The 24,937-nt window shown below is 40.7% G+C and overlaps 1 protein-coding gene across 1 annotated transcript in view; it reads left to right on the plus strand.

Annotated features, from left to right (window-relative positions):
• The window catches only part of CHN2 (chimerin 2), a 167,226-nt gene that overhangs the window by 95,335 nt on the left and 46,954 nt on the right, over positions 1-24,937 (plus strand). The window contains exons 5-6 of the mRNA XM_068935251.1: positions 190-303; positions 2,425-2,710. Coding sequence (XP_068791352.1) covers positions 190-303; positions 2,425-2,710 — 400 coding nt within the window. The remainder of the gene's footprint in view (positions 1-189; positions 304-2,424; positions 2,711-24,937) is intronic.

A 24,937-nucleotide genomic window follows, 5' to 3' on the forward strand; every position in this document is an offset into this window, starting at 1 on the left:
ACGTTGGAAGCAGGGGTCGGAAGTGATTCTCAAATTATCACATGGGTGCAACATTTGGTGTTGTATCCTGTTGTAACTGTGCCTAACTTGCAGTCTTATTTTGGAAGCTTTCAAATGGTTTCTGGGGGGCAGGGGGAGAGGTATTTCTGGTCAGATTATTCTGTAAATCTCTGAAATATCTTCCCTTAGGTTTCATGGGATCATTTCTCGGGAGCAAGCAGATGAAATACTTGCTGGCGTAGAGGGAGCATATATTCTTCGAGAAAGCCAGCGGCAACCTGGCTGCTACACTCTTGCTCTCAGGTAAATGCTGTTTTAATAGAGGCTTACAGTTTGATCGTAAATGTGTTTAATGGAGGAGGTCATATCAGTCCTTTCTGAGTAAAGTCTGTATCCACCATTAGTTAATACACTTCACGGTGTCAGAGTGATTTTAGACCCTCTTGTCTGCAGTTTGACAATCACAGTACTGCAGTCATTCAGTCAGCCCTTTAGCACTTGGCTAAGAAGTGCCTTTTCAGAAGCAGACTGTGCCTGTTTTCAGATTTTTTTTTTTATGTAGAGTTGAGTCCGTGGCAGTGAGTTAAACGTGGTCCTCATACCTGAAAACTAAGTAAGAGAATAAAGGGAGTTCACAGAACACAGGAGAATCTGGATGCTGTCAAGAAAAAGAGCAGCAAAAATGGTGATACAGTACTAGTGTCCTTTTAACTAGTTCATGCAGGGGAATATGTTCCAACACAGGACAAGGCCAGATTATTCTCTGTGCTCAGTGATGTATTTTACACAAACATCAGCAACAGTGGGAGATATTTAAAGAATCCCACTCTGTAAAACCATGAAGTCCACTGGCTGGCCACCTGTCAAAGAAGGCATACCATACCAGACTTCAATTTTCTTCCCCTAACTGGAATTCAAGCTTGCTGTAGAAATACAGTGTGAATCATGAGATGCTGCTGCTCAAAGAAGTAAGATTCTGCTATTCAGCTGAATTCAAAATTCAGTGGGAGTCTGAGCTACAGTCCCACTGCTCCTCACAGGTGCGTTTTCTTGAAAATATGGCTTAGCTGTGCCATTCAAAACCTGCCCACGTGTGACAACCTTAGAGCTGCTGTGGGCTAGTGGGAAGAGGCCCAGACACACTGTTGGGTTTTGACGAAATAAACTCTGTGGTAATATTTTACAATTTTTATAACGTTGTTCCTTCTGTGGGGCGTACATACAAAATTAAAGCCTTCATTTTTACCCTCCTGCTGGTAAGGCTGTAACAAAAATTCTTCAAGGAGTTATCCCAAGTAGTTGTGATATTGCGCTGAAATCATCCTCAGAATTCATGCTGATGCGCAGATGGTAGTGCTGGAAAAGCTGGTGATGCATGCCAATTTAAAAGTGTTGTAAATTAAAAGCAACTTTTGTCAGCTGAAAAAGAGCAAACATATTTTTTTTTTAGGATTTTGGCCAGCTATTTCAAAATAAAGAATAAAAAGAACTACCAAAGGACAGGGATTATGGCAAACTGCCTGTTGTTTTGACACAACAATGTGATTTCTAAATTCATCTGGATAATTATTTGTAGACTTGAAAACTGAATTTGAGTATAAATTGGGAATTTATATGAAATAATATATGGGGAGAAATAACAGCGTTTGGTTTTGAATGCACAACAAAGTATGCAGAAACATGTACGTGTGATGTATTATGCTGTGACTTACCTTTGAATCATTTAATCAAGGATAGTATTTCACCCCCATGTTATAAACAGAACGTGGTACTACAGCACTCTTCTTTTTAATACATTTTTTTAAAAAAATAGGTTGTACTTGCCATAAATAGCTATGCAGGGCTGGAGTTATCCCACAGAACTTTAGGCATTTTATTCCCCCCACACCCAATATTAGGAGGTTCATCTTCCTGGCTTCCCTCCAGAGGATGATTCAGACTCTTAGGATTTGAATTACTTGCTGGAGATGCCCGTCTCTCTCCTCTGACTGTAAAAATGCCCATGGTGGTTGAGCTTCTAGTTTCAGCACCTTAGAAATGTTGCGGGCTGAAACAGCCCTTAACACAATTATACATCCCAATACATGGGCTTGTCAGTGAAAACATGCATTTCTGTGTGCTGTGGTAGTCTGTTTAGGATTTAGAATAAGAACATGTCGTTCTGGGTTATATGGCTTATTAAAGACAATTGGCCTCATTTCTGTAGTCCAGTCCATGTGATGCAGTTAGGTTTGGTTTAGAATTTGAGCTGTATCCGCAGAGATCCAGTTGCAGCCATGTGTATAGTCCATGTGTAATCCAGATATATAAGCGAGCATATAGTCAGCAAAATTGCCTCCTGAGTATATTGCCAGTATGAATTCTCTCTTTTACTCTTCCCTCTGTCTCTTTTTCCTCTCCCTCCTTTTTTTCCGTTTTATGCAGATTTGGTAATCAGACCTTAAACTACAGGTTGTTCTATGACGGGAAGCACTTTGTTGGGGAGAAAAGATTTGAATCTATCCACGATCTGGTAACAGATGGCTTGATAACATTGTATATAGAAACAAAGGCTTCTGAGTATATTTCAAAAATGACAACAAACCCCATCTATGAACACATTGGATACGCCACTTTGCTTAGAGAAAAAGTGTCCCGGAGACTGAGCAGAACAAAAAATGAATCAAGAAAAGCAAGTGTAACAAGTGAAGAAAACACCCCGGTTGAAAAGGTAAGTATTCAGTTTACAATGTTGGCAATCAATACCAGTCTTTCTGTCAGATCTAAGAGAAAAAGTGTTTTGTCTAAAGACAATTTTTTTTCTATTTTTCTATACTTATATTAAGTACTACTAAGCCACTGAAGTGTTTATATCCTGTTAATGTGATCTTGGCTCCAAGCTAATATTTAACTGGAGCTTATGGTGAAAGCTTTCTAATCAGTACTAAATGCAAATGATTTCACTGTATAAATACATATATACGTGTTAGCATAAGAACTGCATCTTATCATAGTCACAGAACATATTTCTTTATCCATGTATACTCAAGCATATACTTCAACAGTAGGTCTCTGATAATGAAACTGGTTCCCGTTGACCATTCACCACAGCTCAAGTTTGTTATCTTTCCATTTACAGTGCAAAGTTCCTCTTTCCTGCCAAGTCTTTGGTGGAGGGGTCTGAAATTTGGGTATTGTGATTTTTCTTCCTTTTCTTCTCGCTCTTCTGATTTAAAGTGGGCTTTCCGTGGTCTCCTTCTCTCATATGCTATATACCAAAGCATTGTTTGGACCAAGACGTAATAATAAACTGAGAATCCCATGCAGTTAGTAAACAACTGAAAAGTAAAATTAGAAATTCTTTTACATGTGAGAAACAGGCTTGTGAGTAATAATGTGGATATTTTCACTTCCCAGGTGGTAAGGACATAAGAACTGTCAAACAAAAATTTCATTCTGAGGCAGGTGTTTGTGGTGAATTGACTTACTAACATTTGTGAGTGTACTTCTGCAATATGGCTGAGCTTATTTTAATCTTCAATGCACTGGCTAGTAGTTGGTAACTAGAGCTGGTTTATTTTTGGGAAGCAGGGAGTGAATTTGCTGTCGTGTAGTATTGAGTGTTTTTAAAAAAGACCTGCTTTTTAGTGCATATTCCCATCACTCTAGGACATTTCTAGGCCAGTTATTATCTGTTCAGGTTCACATATCTGCACTGACTGATTATATATTGGTTTGGATTCCTCAGTAGTAATTATTACTCTTGAGTAACTGACCTGACATGCAAACCTATTCATCCTCTACCTGAAATTAATTCCATTAATAATGTCTTTTTTTAGGAAGGGCATTCTGCCCCAGGGAAATCCTTTGGACACAAGGAGAGCAACAAGTCCTCCATTCAGGTTTTATTTCGAAATGAATCCAGTGACGACAGTAGTTTTTGATTCAATTGCATGGTACTGTAATATGCAAGATACTAGATACCATGCGGAGACAGATCTCATGCTTGTTTAGCTGATTCCTGTGATTGGACACTGGTTGGTTGTGAATGCTTTATCAGGCACGAGAAATTTTATTTTGTCTGTGTTTGAGGCACAATGAGAAGGAGACATAGTGCATTATGACAGGATTTTTTGTGTAGGTGTGAGTCAGATCAGTCAGGGAAATAATGGAGAATGGTCCAGATGATGTTCTGGAAAAGTTTGCTTTTATATTGAGAAAATAAATACTGGATCAACACTGGGATGACTTTAAATATTATTACATGACAGTAGTGTAATAAAAGCAATCATGACAGTGGAAAACTATGCTGCCTTCTTTATGAAATTGGGAGAATATTCTTTGTACAAGGAAACGCAAAGCAAGAGTATACAAAATTTTGTTTAATTTTAGTTGCAGTTTTTGCAGTTCTTGCAGTTTAAGTTTTATATACTGCAGTGCTGTCAAAGACTTCAGAGGAGTTTGTTTTAATAGGTTATTTTTCATAACCAATTGTATTTTCTTTTGTGGTTGGGCTTAGCCATCATGTCTCAGATTAGACAGTTTTGAGTAGGTACTGTAAAAATACTTTTAAACCAATAGACATGCATGCTGCTACTGCAGAGGGCTGCTGCCCTCTTTCCTTCACCACCTTCTTTTTGCTGACATAATATTTTATGCAGGTACCCAGTAAGCGATACTAGAAAACTGCTCCAGATTAAAATTAACTCAGCCAGAGGAAAAATAAGACAAATTTTCAGCCAGATCTGCTCCCTGCTCCAACTCACATGGTGGAGATACAGCCCAAAGGACAGGGCAGGACTTGCTTTTATGGCTGGTCAAAAGAAATGATAGTACTGGTTTAAAGAGAGCTGCATCCTTAATTCCAAGTACCTATGCTTGAAAATGTCACATTTGGAGCTAATGTTGCCAGTATCGATAGCAGAAGAAAGATTTCTGTGGACCTTGTTAGTGATTGGAGTAGGTCTTTTTTTTATATTTAGTGGAAAGATGGCTCACGCTGCAAAAAAGCTACTACCTTAAGCCCTCATCCTACACTGGGAGCATTTGTGCTCATCAAGAGTTTCATACGTGCAGTCAGTAGCAGCCTGCAGGACTGGGGCTGCGTTGCTGCACAGTCACGTAAAAATAGCCAGCTTCAACTAAGCCATTACATTGCTGGCAACTGTCCCTGCCGTTCTCCTCACTGAGGGGAAGCAGCAGCAGAAGTAGCAGCTGTTTCTAACACGTTTTTCTTGCCAGGAGGAGTAGGAGCAATCAGAGCTACATGAGGAGTGGAGCTAAGTAGGCAAGGTGATCTGTTCCCAGGCTAAAGACCTACCGAATCACGTGAGGTCTCAGTATAGGTAATTAAGACTCCCAATAGGCTTCCTTGCTAATATCAGCTTTCCATCATTTCCATCAGTCCATAATGAGGGAAAAGGCTACTTCAGCTAAATGATGAGGAACTGAAAGAAGACCGAAGTCTGTACAGTGCCTGTCATGGCTGCTTTTGCTTCATACGTTCCTGGGGAAAGTTGTGAGAGGTTTACACCGCAAAGACTCGGGGACCGTCATTCCCGTTTCCTCTCCACAGAAACTTTAGTATGGATTGGCCTATGAAATAAATCAATGAAATACCAAGTATTGGTCAGTAATAGCATATAGAAACAGAGGAGGGAGGGTAAAGGGAATTTAGTGTTTGTTTTGATGCAGTCCCCTGAAAAATAAAAATTAAACTGGCAAAGTGGTAGTTCAGTAGTAGTAGTATCAGATGTTTTTGCTTGTGTTTGTCATGTGTTGTACAGCATTTTAGGCAAAGGACATGCTTTGCCCACAAACTAAAAGCTTCCCTCTCGCCAGCTGCTAAGATCATTAGAAATAAATGGATGAATATTCGGTATGACATATTTCTGCGCAGGAAATTTCTTGATGCGTGTGTGACGACAAATCTGAACCGAGTGGGTTTTCTTTGGCCCCTTGAAGCGAACAAGTAAATGTAAATTTTTGATAATTGAGCTGGTTTATTTGAATGTAATGCCTGGAGTATTTTGAATGTTTCAGAAATAGTAGGAAGGGGAAAAAACCTTATATGCAGGACAGAAACTTTCATTTTTCTCAGAAGGAGAATTTTGCAGTCTAAGGTTAAGCATCGCTACTCCTATTATAGCTTAGGCATTTCAAAAGTGAAATTTTGTTTTGTATTGAAACCAGTTCCAGAGTGTGAAACTACGGCTGAAGGCATTCATCCCCGTAGTAGATTTGTTACACCATCTAGGGAATCTGTTTGTTCAGTCGTGTCCCATGTTGACAGCAAAAATTATTAAATGTCTCAGTCATTTCAGAGATGCTTTTCCCCTTTGGGTAGGTTGATGGAAGGTTGCCACCAAGGCACTGGCTGGCAGGAGAAGCACACATTTGAATAAAATGTTTTGGTGCTGCCTGGGGTACCTGTCTATTCCCATAATTATAGTTTCTTGGAGGTTGTAATTAGTGGAGTCACGCTCATTTCAAAAGGGGGTTATGATACGTGGAGCAGATTAGGCTGTTGGTTTTCATGCCTTTTTACCCGTCTTTTTTCTGTAATAGACCCAAGAAAATGTTTGTGCTTTGAGGTACTTAATAATACCGATGTTTCTTCTGAAAGTATTTCTGTCTGACTTTAAAGAGGTGCTAGATTTACAGACACAGTTTTCAGATTTTAGTCTGAATAGTTTGAAAGATCTTCAATCTAAAAGGAGAGTCACTGACTTTTAGGAATGAAGTGTTATGGGAGAGCAACATTCTGCAAATATTTTCTTAGCAGCGTAGGCAGTTGTCATTTTAATGTGATCCAACCTAAAAAAGGATTTTGGATCTCATGCAAAGAGCACTGGAACATTATATACAATATATTTAAGGTTGTGATTTAGGCGTGAGCAAATGGTGATTGCGTGTTTTGTGTTTGTTCTGTTCAGGGAATGCCATATTTGGGGCAAATAAGCATAGAATAGAAGATGTAGGGCAGATAAGTACCTGATACTGTGAGTGTAGGAGGAGGCTTGTGTAACTTGCTGTGAGCAATTAATCCTCACGTGTAGGAGAGCAAAATTTGCAGTAGTCACTCAGTGAAATACGTAGTTCTGAAACGTTTATCGCTATCACATTTCATGTTATCACGTGACTGCTGCCATTACTACGTCAGTGGTCTTGACATCTCAGGCAAAGACAACAAATCCTTCCTCTCTCATCCCACACTGTCAAATGTAATTCAGGAAAATATATTCAAAAAATCTAAACAATGGAAGTAAAAGCAAGCTGGAGTCTCCTGAACACTCTGAGCAGGCAGGAGCTGCCCGAGCTGCTGGGAAGAAGCAGCGCCCGTTCCCTGCTCCTGCAGGTGTCCCCGCACCGCTGTGACCTGCGCTTGGTGCCACCATGGCCACCACTGCATGCCCGACACCGGGACACCGTGCCCTGATCTGAAGCAGCAGCAGTTCCTCCATTAAGTCGCCTGGCAGCTACTCCAGTGCTTGTATTAGCACAGGACATGAGAGGAGAGGGGGAGGCCGCAGTTGAATAAAATCTTTGGCAGCAGTTGAGCTTCAAGTGTTCGTGAAAACAGTGATCCTAATCTATCTGACAGAGGACAAACTGTTGGTAAACACAGTAAAAATTAAGGAAAGTTTTGTCAGTGCCAGGTCTCCGCTTTGGATCCTGGCAAAACTCCCATCAACTTCTCTCCAAGTAGGGTCTGGCTCGGTCAATTCAAGCATACCAACGGTACATGAAATAGGAGTGTGCTTGGAGCCTAGTCTGGAAGGCTTGTTCTGCTTTTTGGTGGTAAGTACGTGCCAGGAGCAGCAAGAGGCCTTTAACGATGATTATCTGTGAGGAATAGTGTAGCATTTTGCGCTAAAACAAGAAAGAGCTGTATGTGGAGACTTCACTTAACAGCAGGACAGCAGCAGACACTGAATGTTGCTGCTTGACACAATAACCTCTCTATCCATTTTGCTGGAGCTCATTACTGTGCATTTATGTGCAAATGACAGAGCCCATAGTTGTTATTGTAGCTAGGACTGAAAAACTGAAATGATAAGCATGTTACGGAGTCTGGAAGGTTATAGATTTCCTCAGCAGAAAATCCTGCACAAATAATAGACAGATAAGAAAGCTATTCCTATTAAGGAAAAGGTGACAGAAAGGGAAGAATAACTTGGTTAGAAGTAGTAGTGGGTATTACTGTCCTCATTAGTCATGCTGCTCACACACAGTTTCCGACAAAATAAAATGCAGGACTTCCAGGAAGGACTATCTTCGGACGCCCCTTAATTGGAGATGTAATCTGGTTATGGAATTAAATTTTGTTAGGAGCACTACAGTTTTCATTACATCAAAACTGCACTGGAGACAGCCTATTTTAAGAGAACCTCTGGTTTGGTTAAGTTTTTGTAAGTATTTGTACTTCTACATTGTTATTCACACCACACCCTTTTTGAAGGCCTTTCGGCCTCATCCTAGCCCTGCATCATTTGGCTCTTCCCTGAGTTTTGTACAGGTATTGCTGTTAGCTAACAGGAAAGAAATCTTACAAATGTTTCATTTATTCATTATTCTTCATATTCTGCAGCTCCTGTGAACCTCTGCTGATCCTATTGCAGGTTACTGGCTAGTATTCAGCTTTGCTGCTGGGATGTCTATCCAGATATTGTGCACTTCCTTCCCTGTGCTGCGCTGTCCTAGCAGCAGATCTTGAACTTAAGAGGCGAGTGAGCAGAAATGTCTGTTCATGCAGACTCTGTGCTAGAACTACACTGGTTTTCTAACCCAGTGAGTTTTATATTTCCTTGAGCTCCCTGGCCTCTGCAATGTGCTTGGTCAGAGCAGATTGAAGAGCTCGGTTCTGCAGGAAAATTAACAAGCTGCCACCTTCTTTTATTAGGGATTATAGTCACAATCGCATATACAAATTCCCCAAATTCACAAGGGAGTTCTATTTTTCTACTGATTTTACACGGAAGAAGCTCAACTGATAAACTGATAAGCAGGAGCATAAACCCTGTACACGAAGATAGTCTTCGTCTGCACTTTTCCGCGGTATATGCAGTGATATAATGTGTGAGGCATTTTTACTGCTATAACAAATGCATTGAGACATCAAAATGACTTTGGGAGTAATTAATTCCTTTCATCAGCCGTTCCTGTTTGTCCTGGAACGGCAGTATTCTAAACAAAGGCAATCACATGGTTTTACATGATACTGCACATATATACACTTATTGCAGCATGCCCTGACATGAGTGTTTAAGTACATACCCCGCTGTCTTCTTTGAACAACTGTTAGCATTTAGTGTTGATTTAGTACAGAATACCCTTTTGTATAATACTGCAGGGAGGAGCAGTGGATATGAATATAGTAGATCTACTAGTATGTGTATTTTAGTAAGCTGTTCTATATTTTGAGTGACAAAAACTGTCTTACTGCAAATTTCACTGGATAATCATTTTCTTTTGCCTTTTAATGTCAGCATTCTTTTGTATTTTCCAGTTGTAGCTTTTCAGCTTATTTTTTGTCTCATAAATATAAAACAGGCAAATATAAGAAGTAAAAATAAAAAAGATGCCAACAAAATTAAGGAAAGTATCTTTTTGGTTTCTTCCCTCTGGCAATCTATGTTTGTGCACAAAAAAAGGGATGCTTTTTGGTAGTTGACTGTAGCATTCCTAACCAGCCTTAGTCCCAGTGTTTTGCCTGATTAGGCAAGGATTTCTGAGTAGAATAATTTGGCTCCTTTTGACGGTAATAGAAATTGAGGGAATCAAGAGAAAGAGAGGTTCCAAGGGGTATTTGTTTACATTGCTTCCCTGAGCTGTTAACATTTCTTATAGGTTGCTGGTTTATGTTACATTATTACCATCAGGATTCCTGACTTTTGCCTTAAGCTGAATCAGTGATATGATTATGCGTGAAGAGAGCTTGTAAGTTGAGGGAACAATAATTTACACAGCTGATATGAGACGACAGATGTGATCTGATCCAAATGCTACTGAAGTTAATGGTGAGACTTCCAAAGATTTCACTGGGTCTTGGATCAGTTGAAGACAATGCTAAGCATATGTAGCAAAGGTGATTATGAAGTTTCGAAGTGTTTCCTGATCCAGGCTTTCAGAAAGATAGCCAAATAGAAAATGTATGAATACTTCATACTTAAATACCACAACTGTAGATTAAAATGTTCTCAAATGAGAGGGTCAGATTAGTACTAAAAGTGCTTAGATACACCAGAAGTGATTATGGTAGTCCTAAAGCAAACTCCACTTGGCTTTGTATATTTCTTGAAATACAGTGCTATATCTGCAATCAGGCTCTGTTGAATACATATATTGATCTTTCCCTCTTGGCTATTTCCCTATTTATAAATACACTCATAATTTTCATAAAGCTAAATGTTTATTGTGTAGAAACCATGCCTAGAATGATGTATGAAAAATAAAAGATTTATATAGCTTAATGGTGTTAAATGAGTATAAACAAGCTTCCATATGGATTGGTATGAAGCCTTCAGCTTAAGCGTTTCATTTGTCTGGTCGCTGGAAGTAAAAATCCATTTTGTAAGTAAAAATCCATACTTGATGATCTCGCATGGATCATGAACTCTGAAGGTACATGCTAGTCCTATTTCTGCATGGTTTTCTTTGTCTGAAAAGAGGCTCAGATTCTTCCTATCTAAATGAAAACATCTTACGATGTGGCTAAGGAACATAGTTGTTTGGTGTCTCCCTGTATAGTGTGGAAGAAGGTACGTTCTGCCTTAACTTCTGAATTGCTGCCTTACCAGTTAGGAACTAAGTGCAGCTACCATCCTAATTTTCAAGGCTTCCACTAAATGCTTATTGCTAGGCAAGATGTGTTAAGTTTTTCCTCTCCTAAATCCTGTGCGCTCTGCTGACCTTCTGCCGAGGAATGCCTTGCCTGTTCTTTGGCTTTCTATGTCCCTACGTGCTGATTGGCACTTGTCCCATGACGTTCTAGGTATTATGATTCTGAGCATAAAACATGCCTGTCCAGGCCATCATAACCACTGAGACTATTTCTTTATAGCCAGCGTGAAGTAGGTCTCACCACTGAGTTATGTGCACGCTGGAGAGAAGTCATTGCAGAGACCAAGCAAATGTCCTCTGTTTGATCTGGACTCTTGCCACGGAGAGCCGTCTCAGCAGTCTGCACCCTCATCCTAGAGCTGGAAATACTGGGAAACATGCAGAGATCTTCCTAGTCACTTCTGGATTGAGTTAGCTAGTCTTACTAGCTCGGTCTCGGAGGTAGGGCTACCAGAGCTAGCAGGAGGTGCTGTACAGTAGAAAGTAGCAGCTTTGGCAGTCTTGGACAGAATGAAGACTAGTAAATGGACCTAGTGAAGTATATACTTTTGAAGTTTTCTCTGCTGAAGCTTGGCTACAAAAGCCAGGAACCTGTGCTTTAATATTTGGAAAAGAGGACGTTGTGGTGTGAAAAGCACAAGCAGTAACAATGGGCTCTTTTTACTGTAAAATATTCTCAGCCCTAAAGAGTAGTTAGAACTATGCGCAGTAGTCAGCATGGGTTTATAAACAGTAAGTACTGCCAATTAGACTTTATTACCTTTTTAATGGATTTACAAAAGTACTGAATGAAAAGAGTGCAGCAGATGCAGAATAGTTGGATTTTTAGCAGTGTCTCCTGAAATCATAGTCTTGACATTAGTTCAGATCGGTTTGTGCATGAACGTGGTCATGTGGACTGAAAATAGTAGAATAATTTCAAGCAAAGTGTAGAGATAGGTAGCAACTTGATGTCCTGGGGAGAGGTAGCTGATGAAGTACTACAGGGATTAGAGTTTCACTTAGGATTTTTATTGATCTGGGAAAAGTGTAAACAAGGCATTATCAAAAACTCAGGGTGGTTTAAGCTATCATGTTACTTAATGTAGAAATGTAACCCCTGGAAACGTAAGTATCCATGACAGAAACTTCAAGAGAGTCTTGATTAGAAGATTTAAGAAGAAAATATGGAATGTTTTACGCACAAGAACAGGGGGCAAACCACATACATACACAGAATATCTCTTCTGTCAAGAGTGACAGGATTGTTTGCATTTAAGCCAGATGTGCTAATGTCTTGCCACTGTTGAGTGGTGGCTGGAGGTAAGGAAGAAGAACATTGTCATAGTCTCCAGAGGATCTGTGTCTTAATGGAATGTCAAGAAAAATATTAGCTGTTACACTTGAAAAACATCTTCACCAAAGTTTCTGTCGGTTCATCCATTCATGTAAACAATACCTATTGTCATGGTAACTCATTGTTCCTTTTTGGGAAGCTATTTGCTGGGAATAGTGATTCTGCTTCTCAAAGTGATTGTGCCTAGCATCTGTAGGCAGGGAGGTATGGAAAGCGCCTCTTCCTTTCTTTCTGTGCCCTTGTGATGGACTGGGTGCCATTTGGCTGATAGTATGAGTCAGCTGTTTCTACAGCTTTTATTGTTTCCATCCAGCTTTTTGGGGGTCCTGACAATGGGCGAAGCCCCACTGCTTCTGAATTGCTCGCTGCTGGGGGCTCCTCCAAAGAGAAAACCATGGTAGGAATTTAGCTTAGCTCTTTGTCCAAGTCAGTCAGGAGCTAAGCACTCCCAGAAGAGGAAGATAGTCTATGGACCTCCTCTCATAAGAATGCTGTAGGGTGTTTTTTACTTTGGTGGGGAGGGAGGGGAGGATCCTCCAAATAACTCCACTGGACACTTAGTCATGTGCACCACATCAACTTCTCAGGGAACAGATTTGGAAGAATCAGTTGAGATGATTTATGAATAAAATTGCCCCAATTAAACACTAGGTGGCATATTTACGTAAGAGTTTCCAGGGACTGTATTATGGTATCTGTCGCAGTTGACACCAGTACGAGCTGTGTGATTGGAGAAATACCCAAATGTGGTTTCATGGGAACAGGACCACCTGATGGCTTTTACCAACAGGTATTCTGCATGTTCCTAAAAAAGTAATGACTTGGCATACAACAACAAACGCCAAGACATAATTGCTTGCTTCAATTTTAAGGTTATTCTTCAGGCTCCAAGTTACTTCTCTATTAATACATAGATTATTAAATGTAGTGTGATAAGGAATAGGTGCACATGGTAATGGTCTCACAGAATGGTCTGGTCTCAGAGGAATTATGTAAATGGTGGGAGAAGTTAATACAAAAAGGCGTAGTATAGTCTGTTTATTTTACTTGTCTGAAAGACTGAATGTGGGAATATTGAATGGATTTTAAAAGTTAAGTGAAGGAAAGCTAACATTTCTCCCTATGTGAATGCAAATAAAGCTTTTGATTTCAGAGCTGGCATTTTATGGTAATAGCATCAAGTGGTTTTAGGACAAAATACTCTAAGGCAGAAAATACGCCTTTATTCTGTCTGTCTGTGGCACCTGTTAAGTCAGCTAGGATGCAGTTTTCCATATGCTACAGCTTCTCCATCTGTGGGAGAATACATACAACTAGCTTGCAGAAATGGCTTTTCATACAGTTCATCTTTGAGAGACTTGGTGCCACAGCCATCAGCTGGGGCAGAGCAGAGCACTTAGCCTCTACCAAAACAACATCACATTTAGTACGCCTGTTCTAAAAATTCTTAATTCTTACTCTTGGTATTTTTAGAAGAGATATGAATACTTCCACTTTAGAGTAACAGATCCTGTGGTATAAAAATAAACTTCTCTAGTGCACAAGTCATCCAGAATACTTTTTGCATGAGTTCTTGCAGCTTTATGTGCAACGATGTTGTAGGAGGTACGTTGACTTGCATCCAGCGACCAGTTGGATTTCTCTGATGAATCCTGTAGTCTGGCAGGCTACTCTGTTGTAATTTGTTTATTGACCTCAGATTTGACAGAACTATTTATAGCTATTCAGTGCTTGCTCTTGCAAACAACGTGGGCTGCTTAAAAAGGGAGATAAATATGTAGATCTGAGTTGGGGCATGTTCATTTTACCAGTGCGGAGGAGCATGGGAAATAGATCTTGCTATGAGAACAGGATTACAGGGCAAATCCTTTCTAGCAGCATACAGTTGCCTGACACTGACTGTACCTTGGATAGGCTTCTCCTCTTCAAGGGGAAAAGGAAGTCCTATCCTTCTTCCCTTGTCTGTCCTCTCGTCACACAAGGAGTAGGCTGTGGTTGCTGCTTTATCTGATGCCAGGAAGTGTGCTTGAGTGAACATCTTCCAGCTTGCCTTAGGACATCAAAAATGTGTCCAGAGCGTCTGTGCTGTGGTACCAGGAGAATCTGGTCGGGTTCATATCACAGAGATGAATTTATACCTATTTCCATTTTCAGTAACATCTTTAGAAGCCCATATTCTGGAAGGTTTTTATGTCTGTTATTTTTCCAGCTCTGAGGAATAAAAGACTGTAGTAGACCAGCGTGGAACTCTGACAGTAAACTAGTGACTGCTGCCCTTTGCCCAGTGGCTAGATCCTTAGCCATTGCTGGACTGCGTTCACAAGGCTGTGTTTTAAAATATAAGTAGATAGAGAGAGACCTAGGGAATCCAGTTGTTTCAAATAAATTAGTTTTATTTGTGTATGTATTTTAGGAAGCAGAGGAAAAAAATCTTCCTTTGATTTCCCTCCATTTGATTTGATTAATTCAATCAGTGCGGCTTCCTAAATCCGTCTGGCCTAAAATGCCTTGCTAAATGTGTCAGGCCAAGTGAATTTACAGACACTTCCAGAACGGCTGAAAATGAAATATGCTGGCAACAGAACTTTGAGATTGGAAGAGGAGTGTATCTTCAAGGGCACTGTTCACATCATTTGGTTACTTTCAGACCTCAAAATACTAGGAATTAAGGAAGAAGGCTCGATTGTGGTTCCTTTGTGGGCTGGCAGAATCCGGAATGAGTAAAGTCAAGACATTATGTGATATAACTTGCTTCTTGTGAGACATTGCGTGCGAAGTGGGATATGTATAACTTTCACATGATGTTTTATGGAGAATTTTTGCATGGGCGGTTTTGGAATAAGCTCTCAATGCAGTGGCTTAAGTTTCATTCTCCAGCATGTGAGCAGTATCAGAGCTCCATATCATTTAACTGCAGACAGTAAATTTCACAAGAAAACACAAAGCTGTAATTTGTCTTGTTCTATTCCTCACTGAATGGTTTATGTTGCAAATTTGAAAAAATACTTAAGCAGTTAGGATGTATGTAACACTCTCTTCCTGTGCTGTATGCGGTCCGCAGGTGACAGTGTGTGCTCTATAAGAAAGGGGTGATATTGCCGCAGTTGAAATGAGAGCAAGCCCACGTAACCGCAAGCTGATCCACGTGGTGGTCTGTGTTAGAGCCGCCCAGGAAACCTGGGCAGAGAAGTGCGGACAAGTATGTTGTGACACGTGTGCAGAGACTCCCGTGCCTTGGGGCTGTGGTGAGCCCACTGAACAGGAACAGTGTAGGTGGCATGTACAGTGCTTTCAGGTGGCTTGTCCAACACGTCGGATCAAGCGCACGTTCCCAGAGCGCATAGACTACTGCTCTGATCAGGTTACCTGGAAATTCTGGTGGATATGGCTTGCTGGGTGACAGTAACGGGGGACATTAAAGCTCACATTAGAACACTGATAAAGCTGAGACATCTACCTGTTCAGTGTCTTTTAAGTGGAACTCGTAATGGGAATATATCAGTCCATTTAGTTCAACTTAGTATCCAGAGTTTTTACAGCACAAGCAGAACATCTCTTTTAATTGCAGCAGAATTCCAGATCAGACTTGAGAATGGAGTACTCCATCAGCCAGTGGCTGAGATAGGAAGGAGTAATAAATACTCGTATCTTCGCTACTTCAGAAGAATCCTGTTAGGGGCAAACAAAAGAGGATGCCAAGTTTGATTCTTCTGCACATTGTGTGTGAAGTAGAGGATTGCAAATAAAGGGAGAGTGACTGAAATGTTAATGCTTTCCCTTTTTATTGCCTATTTTCCTTTTAAAATATGGGTTCAAGTGCTTGAATAAAGATAAATCATGACATAAATAAGAAAGAGGAGAATAAAAAATTCATCTATCATCAGCAGCCTTTTGTGATTTTATGTGGTACTGGGTTAACAGATGTGGAGGTTTGCACTGTGACAGCAACACCTGGTTTTTTCTTGTCAGGTGCTGCTTAGAATAATTAGTATTTTGAAAAGTTATATTTGTATAGATGTGTGGAATAATCCAGAAAACATCCTTAAATATTTAAAATTCTAGTTGAAGTTGATAGCACTTCCAATCCCACATAACATATACAGAGCTAATTGAGAGGATAATATATTCCTAAAGACTGTGGACATTTTTCTTTCTATATAAATTTAGCAGCTGGATTTGTGCAAAGAAAATAAGAATCAATATTCCCATTCTCCTACTCCTTTTAAAAACTCCAGGCCTGAATTCTAAGTTCTGTATCATCTTCAGAAACGACAGAAACAACAGAATTCAGTAACGATATAACAGAATATTTATTGTAACAAGGAAGAAGTGTTTTTCATGAGACTTCAGATGTCAGAATTACGCTAATACTGGGGGACGAGCAGGGCTCTCATGCAAAACAGAAATCAGAAGATAGGAAAATGTTCTATAATAAGCCATATGGGACCACTGAATGTTTTGGGTTAGCTATGCACATGAGTAAACTAGTTTATCTTTTTGCTATTGTTGTTGTTCTGTTCACAGTTGAGTGTATTTTAAGATGCTGTCCGTGGCCTTTGGGGGTATAATTACATTTTTCACTTGATCTGTAATTTAGTAGCTGGAGCAACAAGACAAAAGGTTATTTGGAATTAGAAGTGACAACCAGGGGGCTGAAGTGCTGACATTAGTCTGCCTCCTGACAGGTCTATAGCTCATGAGTCGTCTGTGCGTGCGTCTGTGATATATTTAAAAAGCGAGAAACCTGGCGAAAAGGATTCTCTGCCCACACATAGGTGCAGGCAGACAGCACAATAACGAGCCTCCGTCTGTTTTATTTTCAGCGTGGTGCCTTTTCTTGGCTTGCTCCCACTGAACCTAATGAAAATAGCTGTCACGCACAGCATCAGAGAGGCTTTGTTACTCCAGAAAGCCCATTGTTGCTTTTTGTCCTTCTCAAGTTTTCATTTTATTAGTTGAGCAGCATATTCTGTTGAACTTGGATCAGTATTGCTGTGCTGATTGTCTGTCGCGCAGGTTTTATGGAGAACACTTGGTCAATCGGGTTTTTTTTTTTTTTTGCCTAGTGAACTGAGAACCTGAGAGTTTTTGCTGTGTGTTGCCAAAAGCACTGGCTATTCTTCACTGCCTGCCCTTCACCACTGTGGAGTTAATGCTGCAGCCAGTTAAATTAGCTTTTGTATTTCGGCAGTTGGAGCTGCTACTTCCTTATCTCAGTTTCTTTTGCAGTGTGCAATGCTTTGCACAAATGGCTTTACACGTGGAAACGTTCTCGCTTCGATTCACAGAGAGGAGGGCTGGGAAGTGCGCGTGTGCAAAGATGCACAGACAGGGGAATCGGGACACCAGTGCAGCTCTGTCTCTTTCTAGGATAACACGTTTCTGAGGTGCTCACGGTAATTCAGGGTGTTTTGTACAAATGTTATCATCATGGTTTATTTGGAATAGTAATATTGATGCACGATATATTTTGTATACTTAATTGCCCTTAGAAATAACTTTTTTAAGGAGCGGGTCTGTTTGCTTGAAGGAACAGCTGTGGTTGAGTTTAAGGGCACGTTTGCACTAGTAGAACAGTCACTGAACATTAGGGTTGTACTTGAGCACATTTCCACGTACAGGGAGACAAGACTAGGCCTAATTTGGCATTGTTAGTTAAGGCCAGTGAGATATTGCAGTCAGGGCCTGTGATGAATCCCCCCACAATGTAAAGAAAAGTCCAGCAACTTAACTTTTAATTAAGATCTCTTCACTGATCTCAGTGGCAAATGCAGGGAAGATAGCTATTTTGAAGAAAATAGAGAGCCACGAGAGACAAAAACAAGAGCAGAAGTTGCAATAGAAGCATAAAAAATTATTTGCTTGCAGTCTTCAGTCTTCAGACTTTGTCCTTGGAGATTTTTCTATGGCACAATAACAAAGACAAAACACTGCCCTACCAGACTTTTATAGAAGATGTCTTAACAGTTGAAAGTATAGGATCTAAAAATTACTGATTTTTTTATTACATCTATATAGCTAGTATTAAAACAAATACAGAAAAGATAATGCTAGAAATATCATCAACATTATTTTCCAAAGCTTGATTTTTCAAATTCCCTAACTTTAATGAATCTTAACTCAGATGAGTAGGTAAGCGTATAACTTGCGTCTAAACACAGCAACGTTGGCACACAGTGAGCCATTAAGTGAGTCAACTGCGCTCATAAAGTGAGTTAGAGGCAAAGCCTAAGTTTGAATAAAGGTGGTCTGGGCTCTTAGTTCATCCCTCAGTTCAGTAGGTCCCACTACCTCAGCTTATTAATTCTGAGTAAGATTTCACAGCGTCTGCTCAGAAGAGGCTTATATTCTTATTAAGTAGAGTGTGCTTTTCTCGATTAAACACTTCACAGCAGTCTCAGCTATGACTAACCCCTCATGGGTATCTGTCTGGTAATGGTGCTTCACGCTTTACCTTCCTTAGCTTTGGGCCCTTCCATTCAATCTAATTATTCGCTTTTTACAGGACTTTCCTTTTTCTCTCAAAACCAAGCTTGAGAACTTTTGGTGATGTACTAAAGGAACCCAGGAAACTTATTTTGACGAAGGAGATTTTCCAAGCCAGAAACTAATGAGAGAAGTTTTAAAGTATAGCCGCTAAGAAAAAAAAAAATGAAAAAAGTTAGTATGGTTAGATTCCACAACTTCTGAAGTAAACACTTCAGAATAAGGAAGCATTGCTGAGTCTGGCTGTTGTGATTTATATGCGAATAGAACATGCCCCATCTAATTAGTCATTGTTTTCTATTTTGAATCTGTGTCATTGACTTTCTAAAAAATCCAGGAGCTGTGTTGTCACTTCAGAAGAGGTTCTGCTGCTCTGTCCCTTGGGAGCAGCAATAAAATTTAATATTGTCTTTCAGCACTGCAGTCACCTCCGGCTACACTTCAGCTGCTTCTTCTTCCACTGGGCAAGAGTGCTTTGAGAGGCAGTGATTTGTAACTCACCTGTCTTCACTCTTAAGCTGGTGGGCAGCAGGAATATGTGACCAACAGGTGTCTAGAAAGCCCCACTACTACAAATTGTCACCACCAATTTGCCTCAGAGTAAGAGACACTGAGTTCTTGATTTCCCTGAGGGGAAAAGTAGCAACTTGCCTTTGGAACCTGCTATTACTACCCTTTAGCAGAGGGCAAACTCTCTCCAGCAGCAGGCCAGTTAAAAAAAAGCAACTCACTTGCCTGGCCCTTGGGAAGAGCCAACACCAAGCTCTGTCCGACTGCCTCATCCTTTGCTTGTCCATGGGTTGACCAGACTATAGTGTATACTGAACTATAGTGTTCAGTTTCAGAAACAACCCTTTAGAAGTAACTGGGAGTGGTAATAAATGCTGTGCTGACCCTCTTTTGAAGGAACAAGGTTATGAAGAAATTGAACCAATTTTTTTTTTGTCCCAAAGTATAGAACATAAGAATTATGTGAATATTATGGCAAATTACATGAAACAAAAGAAGTTCTGGATTAAGAAACTACTGAATCTGTTTCTCCAGAAGCTTATGTCAGCTTTTGGCTGGTGTAATATCTTCTGCCTGCCCCAAACAGGTATTGCAGAATTGGAAGCCTTATGTTTAAGGTCATGGTAAATATAGACACACGCACACGCACACACATATTCATTCTTTTGGTTTTTAAAGTAATTTTAAGGAATTCCACCTCCCTTAACATTTTTCTTTTCTCTAGGGAAAAAAAAAACTTTTTTTTTTCAAAGGTATGTTCATGTACATAAGTATGCAGCCAAAAAAAGTGTTGGTGCTGTCAAGGCTGCTCTTTTGTACTTCCACAGCAAGGTCATCCAGGCTGGTTGTGCAAAGCTCTCATCAGGAATTATTTTAATGTGTTACATCAAATGTGTTGCAATCCCTGCCTTTTTTTTGTTAGCAAAGGAGATCATGGGCATTGTACTGTGTTGGCCAAAGCAGGATTGATCAGAGCAACATCAGGAGGACAGACAGTCTCTGCAAGGGTGCTCAGTCCTAATAGTTTAGCCCTTATTGCCTTCTTTCATAAGTTGAAGGGAATCAGTAGAAATTGTGACTTTGCTGAGAATCCCGAGTGAAGGTTGCCCAGGGAGCGTATGAGCAAGGGTGTTTTCCCTAGTATGTTAATAGGTCTCCTTTAGTGAAACTGAGGCTCATGAGGAGGTATGCCTGTCTGGCTGTGTGCTCTTCCCCTTGTAGCTTCTTTGGAATAGAGGAGAGTGGAAGGAAGAGGAGGGAAATTGGTGATAGCAGGGATCCTGAGAGAAAAAGACAGTTCTGATCTGCTCCATGGGAAACACTACTCCTGCTTCCTGGGAGCTGAAAAGATTGGCATGACCGAGAGCCCAGGGTACTTCGTGGCATATGGCCCTTTATTAGCAGCTGCTTGTGGTACGTGGAGCCAAGCCTCTCAGTTCTACCCCAGGGTTGTGCTCCAGGAGACCAATACCCTTAGTCCTCATTTACTGGCAGCAAGCAAATGCCCACAGGTCTAGCCCCAGCATTTCAGGTCTCACAGGCAGTCTTACTCTGGGATTCTGCCTGCCATGACCTCAGGTGTTGCTCTGAGAAATTTTGGAAAACATGTCATTGAAGGTGACTTTTGCCCCAGTCTTCTGTAAGGAAATGGAGCAACGGGTTGCAAACTCAATTGATAAATACAACTGTTATCTTCTAAAAGCATCCCCCAGTAGGGACTTTGCCTGAAAAGTCTTTAATATAAAAAGAGGGCTCTTCTTGGTAAAAGTATCACTGCAGAAACAAACAGATTTGTTTCCAGTCTGATGCATTGGAATGTCTTCTCTCCAGCATTGTTTTCCTTCAAACAATTTTTTTGTTATTTAAGCTACCATCCTGAAAAACACCCTACAGCACCTTTATTCTCCTCATTATTTCCCCTCTTGCCTTCCCAGGACAAGAAAAAGTCTTTCTTTTGGCTTGTTCCCACTTTATGCTTCAGAAACCCCAACACAGATACCCTGGTTTCTACCTATGGAGCATCGGCACAACCAAGGAAAACAGTCACGTTCTGCCACAGCACAGAAGACCCAAGAAGGACCAGCAAGAAAGGGCTTAAAGGGAGCCCCATAGCAAAGATTTGCAATGCCTTGAAATTTAAGAGTTAAAATCTAGGAATACATAAAAGGATAAATATTTGTACAACCAGCTATTTTTGGTTGACATAAAACTCTTAGAGCCAATTATATAGGGGTTTTTCTATGAACACTGCAATTAGTAAGGCCTGGTTCCCTACTGATTCATGCTCTTTCTACACTTCTTATTCCCACTTCAGTAAACCCAGCCATCCCTCCAGACCTTGTCCATATCGCTCCCCCATGCTCATTCCTCCTACCCTCTTCTCCCTAACACATTCCCTTTGTACTCCTTGAGAAGGGGGCAGCAGGCGATGCAACGAGCCCCCTGTTGCATGGACACTGCCTGGCCAGCTGGCAGACCAAGAGAGTGTGTGTGAGTTCAGGCTGCAGTCTGTGTCTCTTGCCTCTGTCCAGCTAGCAAATGTCATGAAACTCAGATGTCAGCTCCTCCATTAACTCTGGCTGAAATTAGCCAGCTGGTTCAACAGATAGTCTAGGGAAATGGAGCAACAGATAGACAAACACTGCAATCATGTTTCTTTATCAAGCTGGTTAGAGCTTGATATTTCCTTTTTAAAAATAATATATGTTTTTAAGCTGCATAGGTACAATTACGCATAGGCATATCTTCTGCCTCACTGTAAGTGTAGATGTAGTGATAAGGTCCACCTCTCCTTTTTTTTTTTTTTCCTTCTTCTCTATGTAAACATACCTCCTCTGCAAAATACCTGTCTGCAGTGGTCCACCAATGCCATGCAGACTGCTTCTGGGTGTTTTACAGAAAGCTAGCTGGTTACATTGCAACTTGTCAGCTTATTATATCCCACAGATTGGATTCAAAGGGTTTAAAACCAAAAAGTTTTTCCAAATTTTGCCTTTCCCTGAATGCCACGGCTATAGCTGACTGCATTTTCCACTACTTGACTGTTGGGAGAAGACATGGCTGTGGGTGAGTTGAGAGCCTCATTGACAGAGTCTGAGAACTTCTCATTTGAAACTGAGGTGGATGACTCCTGCCTCTCCAGAAAATGGCGGGGGGTTTGTATGGGCTGGAGAAAAAAGAGGTTTCACTGTTGCTACTGAGTAACACAGAGAGCTTCCAGCCTCCTGGTCCTTTTCCAGGTGGACTGAAGGGTGAAGGGCAATTGCTGCTGTCTCTGGTATCTGGGAACAGTAGTTTTGGAAGTGGCAAAAGGACCTGCCCCTTGTCTCTTGCTACAGAGGCTACAGTGGAGGGATTCAATTACCTTGTCCTCCTCCAGCAGAAATCCCTAAGAAACTGCCCATGTTTGCCTCCACCCCTCAAAACAAGGGCTCTGTGCAGCGAACAAAGGGCTTCACTCTTCAGCAATGTAGCTAGATCCAAATAGACAAATTCTAAAACACGTTCCCTAATTTTTGACTGGTCTGCATCCAAGTGAGACTGGAGTTTCCTTTGCTTCATTAATGAGACTGTTCCTACTGAATTACTTACTTGGTTGCACAGAGGGATAAATGCCTGATATTCTCCATTTAAAAAAGGGAAAAAAAATTGCTTACAGTTCTGCTCAGCCTCAGCGGTTTGGCTGGAGGTTTCCATGTCATGTGTCAAGCTGGTTTTTATTCTTCAGCTGCAGCAAACTGCTCGGATGAGGTTGAGGGAAAGTACAAAGTTTCGACAGCATTTAGACGATCACAGCTAATTGAGTTCATAGGGAATTTTTCAGCACAGTGTTTTTTTCTATTGAAAAATGCCAGCTCCATGTGGAAGAGGGTCAGTTTCAACAAACTACCCATTTTAACAGAGATAGCCTGAAGGAGGCAGAGGTAGAAGAGGCCAGCTTAGACTGGTGCCTGCACTGGGTGGTGCTTGTATCCCAAGTTATGAGCTTGAAACTTCTCTGCCCTAAGTCTCATCCTTTTCCTGCTGTCAGCAAACAGTTATGAAAATCTATTGATGTCTCATGCTCTTCTGATGACTGACCCATATACAAAGTCATAAGCTGCTCTTTGCTGAAAGTTACTGTGCTGGCTCATAGTATAGCTGTTTGTGCTTGGGTTTTAAGCTTTGGTGGTTAACCATTTGGGTCATTGGGATTCTCCAGTTCAAAATTTGTAGCCTGGGTGAAGGGGTTCATATTGCTTCAGGTGTCCCACAAATTAAGGAAGAGCATCAACATTAAAAGAACTTTCAAGATGCAAAGCTAAGCACTTGGAAGTTAGGGAATGCCAAACTGAGGATATACCACCACTTGTACATTTATGTGACGGTACTGTTTTTAGTTACATGACCCCCTGTTGCAAACTGCAACTCAAATTAGGTGGCAAAAGGAGAAGAGATTAATGTAATGAGTCAGGCACTTGTCAGTAAAATGGGAATAATATCAGTCCTTCCTCTAGCTGTGATTTGGTGAAAGTTGTTTGTGAAACATCCAAACTCCACAGCTTCCCGTTTCCCTGGCCTGGCGAGCCAGGGGGTGAGGGAGTGGAATTAACTTCAGGATTCAGAAAAGAGTTTGAGAGGGGACTGTCCATGACGTGAACTGGCTTGGGGAAAAATGATCTATGCTCCTATAAACACAGAGAGCATCACAGGACGTGAAGGGTCAGAGCTCAAATTGAGTTAAGATAGTTATCTCTTTTTTTAATATGTGCTGTTGCAAGAATGCGAGAAATATCGCCGTAGTAAAATCGGTTGTAAAATGCTGCTGGATGCTGGTATATCACTTTAGAAGTAAATAAGGAAGTTCTTTTCATTTCTTTTCTTTGCATTTCAAGGATTTATGTCCGTGACAGTGAGTAATCAGCTGTGCACTGAGTGCAAGGCAGCATGACTGAAAAATAGCTACCAGTTTGTTTCATGAAGTGTTGGGGAGAAACAAATGAAACAAATGACACAGGGAGCGTTTTGCTTTTTAAGAGCATAGTGTTACTGAATAGAGCTTTTCTAACCACTAAGGGTAGGGCAGAGGTCTCCCAGCTTCGTGGTTGATGCGAGCAAAATGGTAGTCACGGTATTGTAACAGAAAGAAAAAATTAATCAGACAGCTTTTTCAGAAAATGCTTCAGAGGCTTTCTCCGTAGACCACGCTTCTCCTTTCAGTTGTCACTTGCTTTCCATCAGCCAGAAGCAAGTATTTCCTCATCTCACAGATATCCTGAGGATTACTATTAATATTTTCTCTTCCTATTAATATGTGTTTTCTATAAAAGCACCAGAGTGTACTAGGCACTTTACAGACAAGTTAAAAAGCAAGCTACTTTTCCTAGAAATGTGCAATCAGCAGGGGTTTGCCTGAAGTAGTATAAGAGGAATATCTCTGGGCCATAGCTATTTATATATTACTTTTAATGATTTATCTTGCATGCCCAGCTGTGACAGCTACTGTTTTACAAAAACTAGAAATGCAGTAGGTGGTCCACAGCAGAATCCAAGCACACCCTGTGGCTGGAATAGTACTGTAAAAAAAAAAAGAAAAGGTTCACAAACCAGTTTTGCCTGGTTGCTTTCATCCAGTTCACCCTTCAAAATCTGACCGTCTCAGAAACTCAACCACATAGATGCTTCCTATAGACTGCCGAATTCAAATGTTCGAAGGCCAGAGAAGAAAGTTCCCAATGTTGATAGGGAACCACTAGGGAGAAGTGAATCCTGACGAGTGGTAGTCCAAAAACAGTCAGGGCATTA

This window comes from Struthio camelus, chromosome 2, assembly GCF_040807025.1.
Source record: "Struthio camelus isolate bStrCam1 chromosome 2, bStrCam1.hap1, whole genome shotgun sequence".
Classification (NCBI taxonomy): Eukaryota; Metazoa; Chordata; class Aves; order Struthioniformes; family Struthionidae; genus Struthio; species Struthio camelus.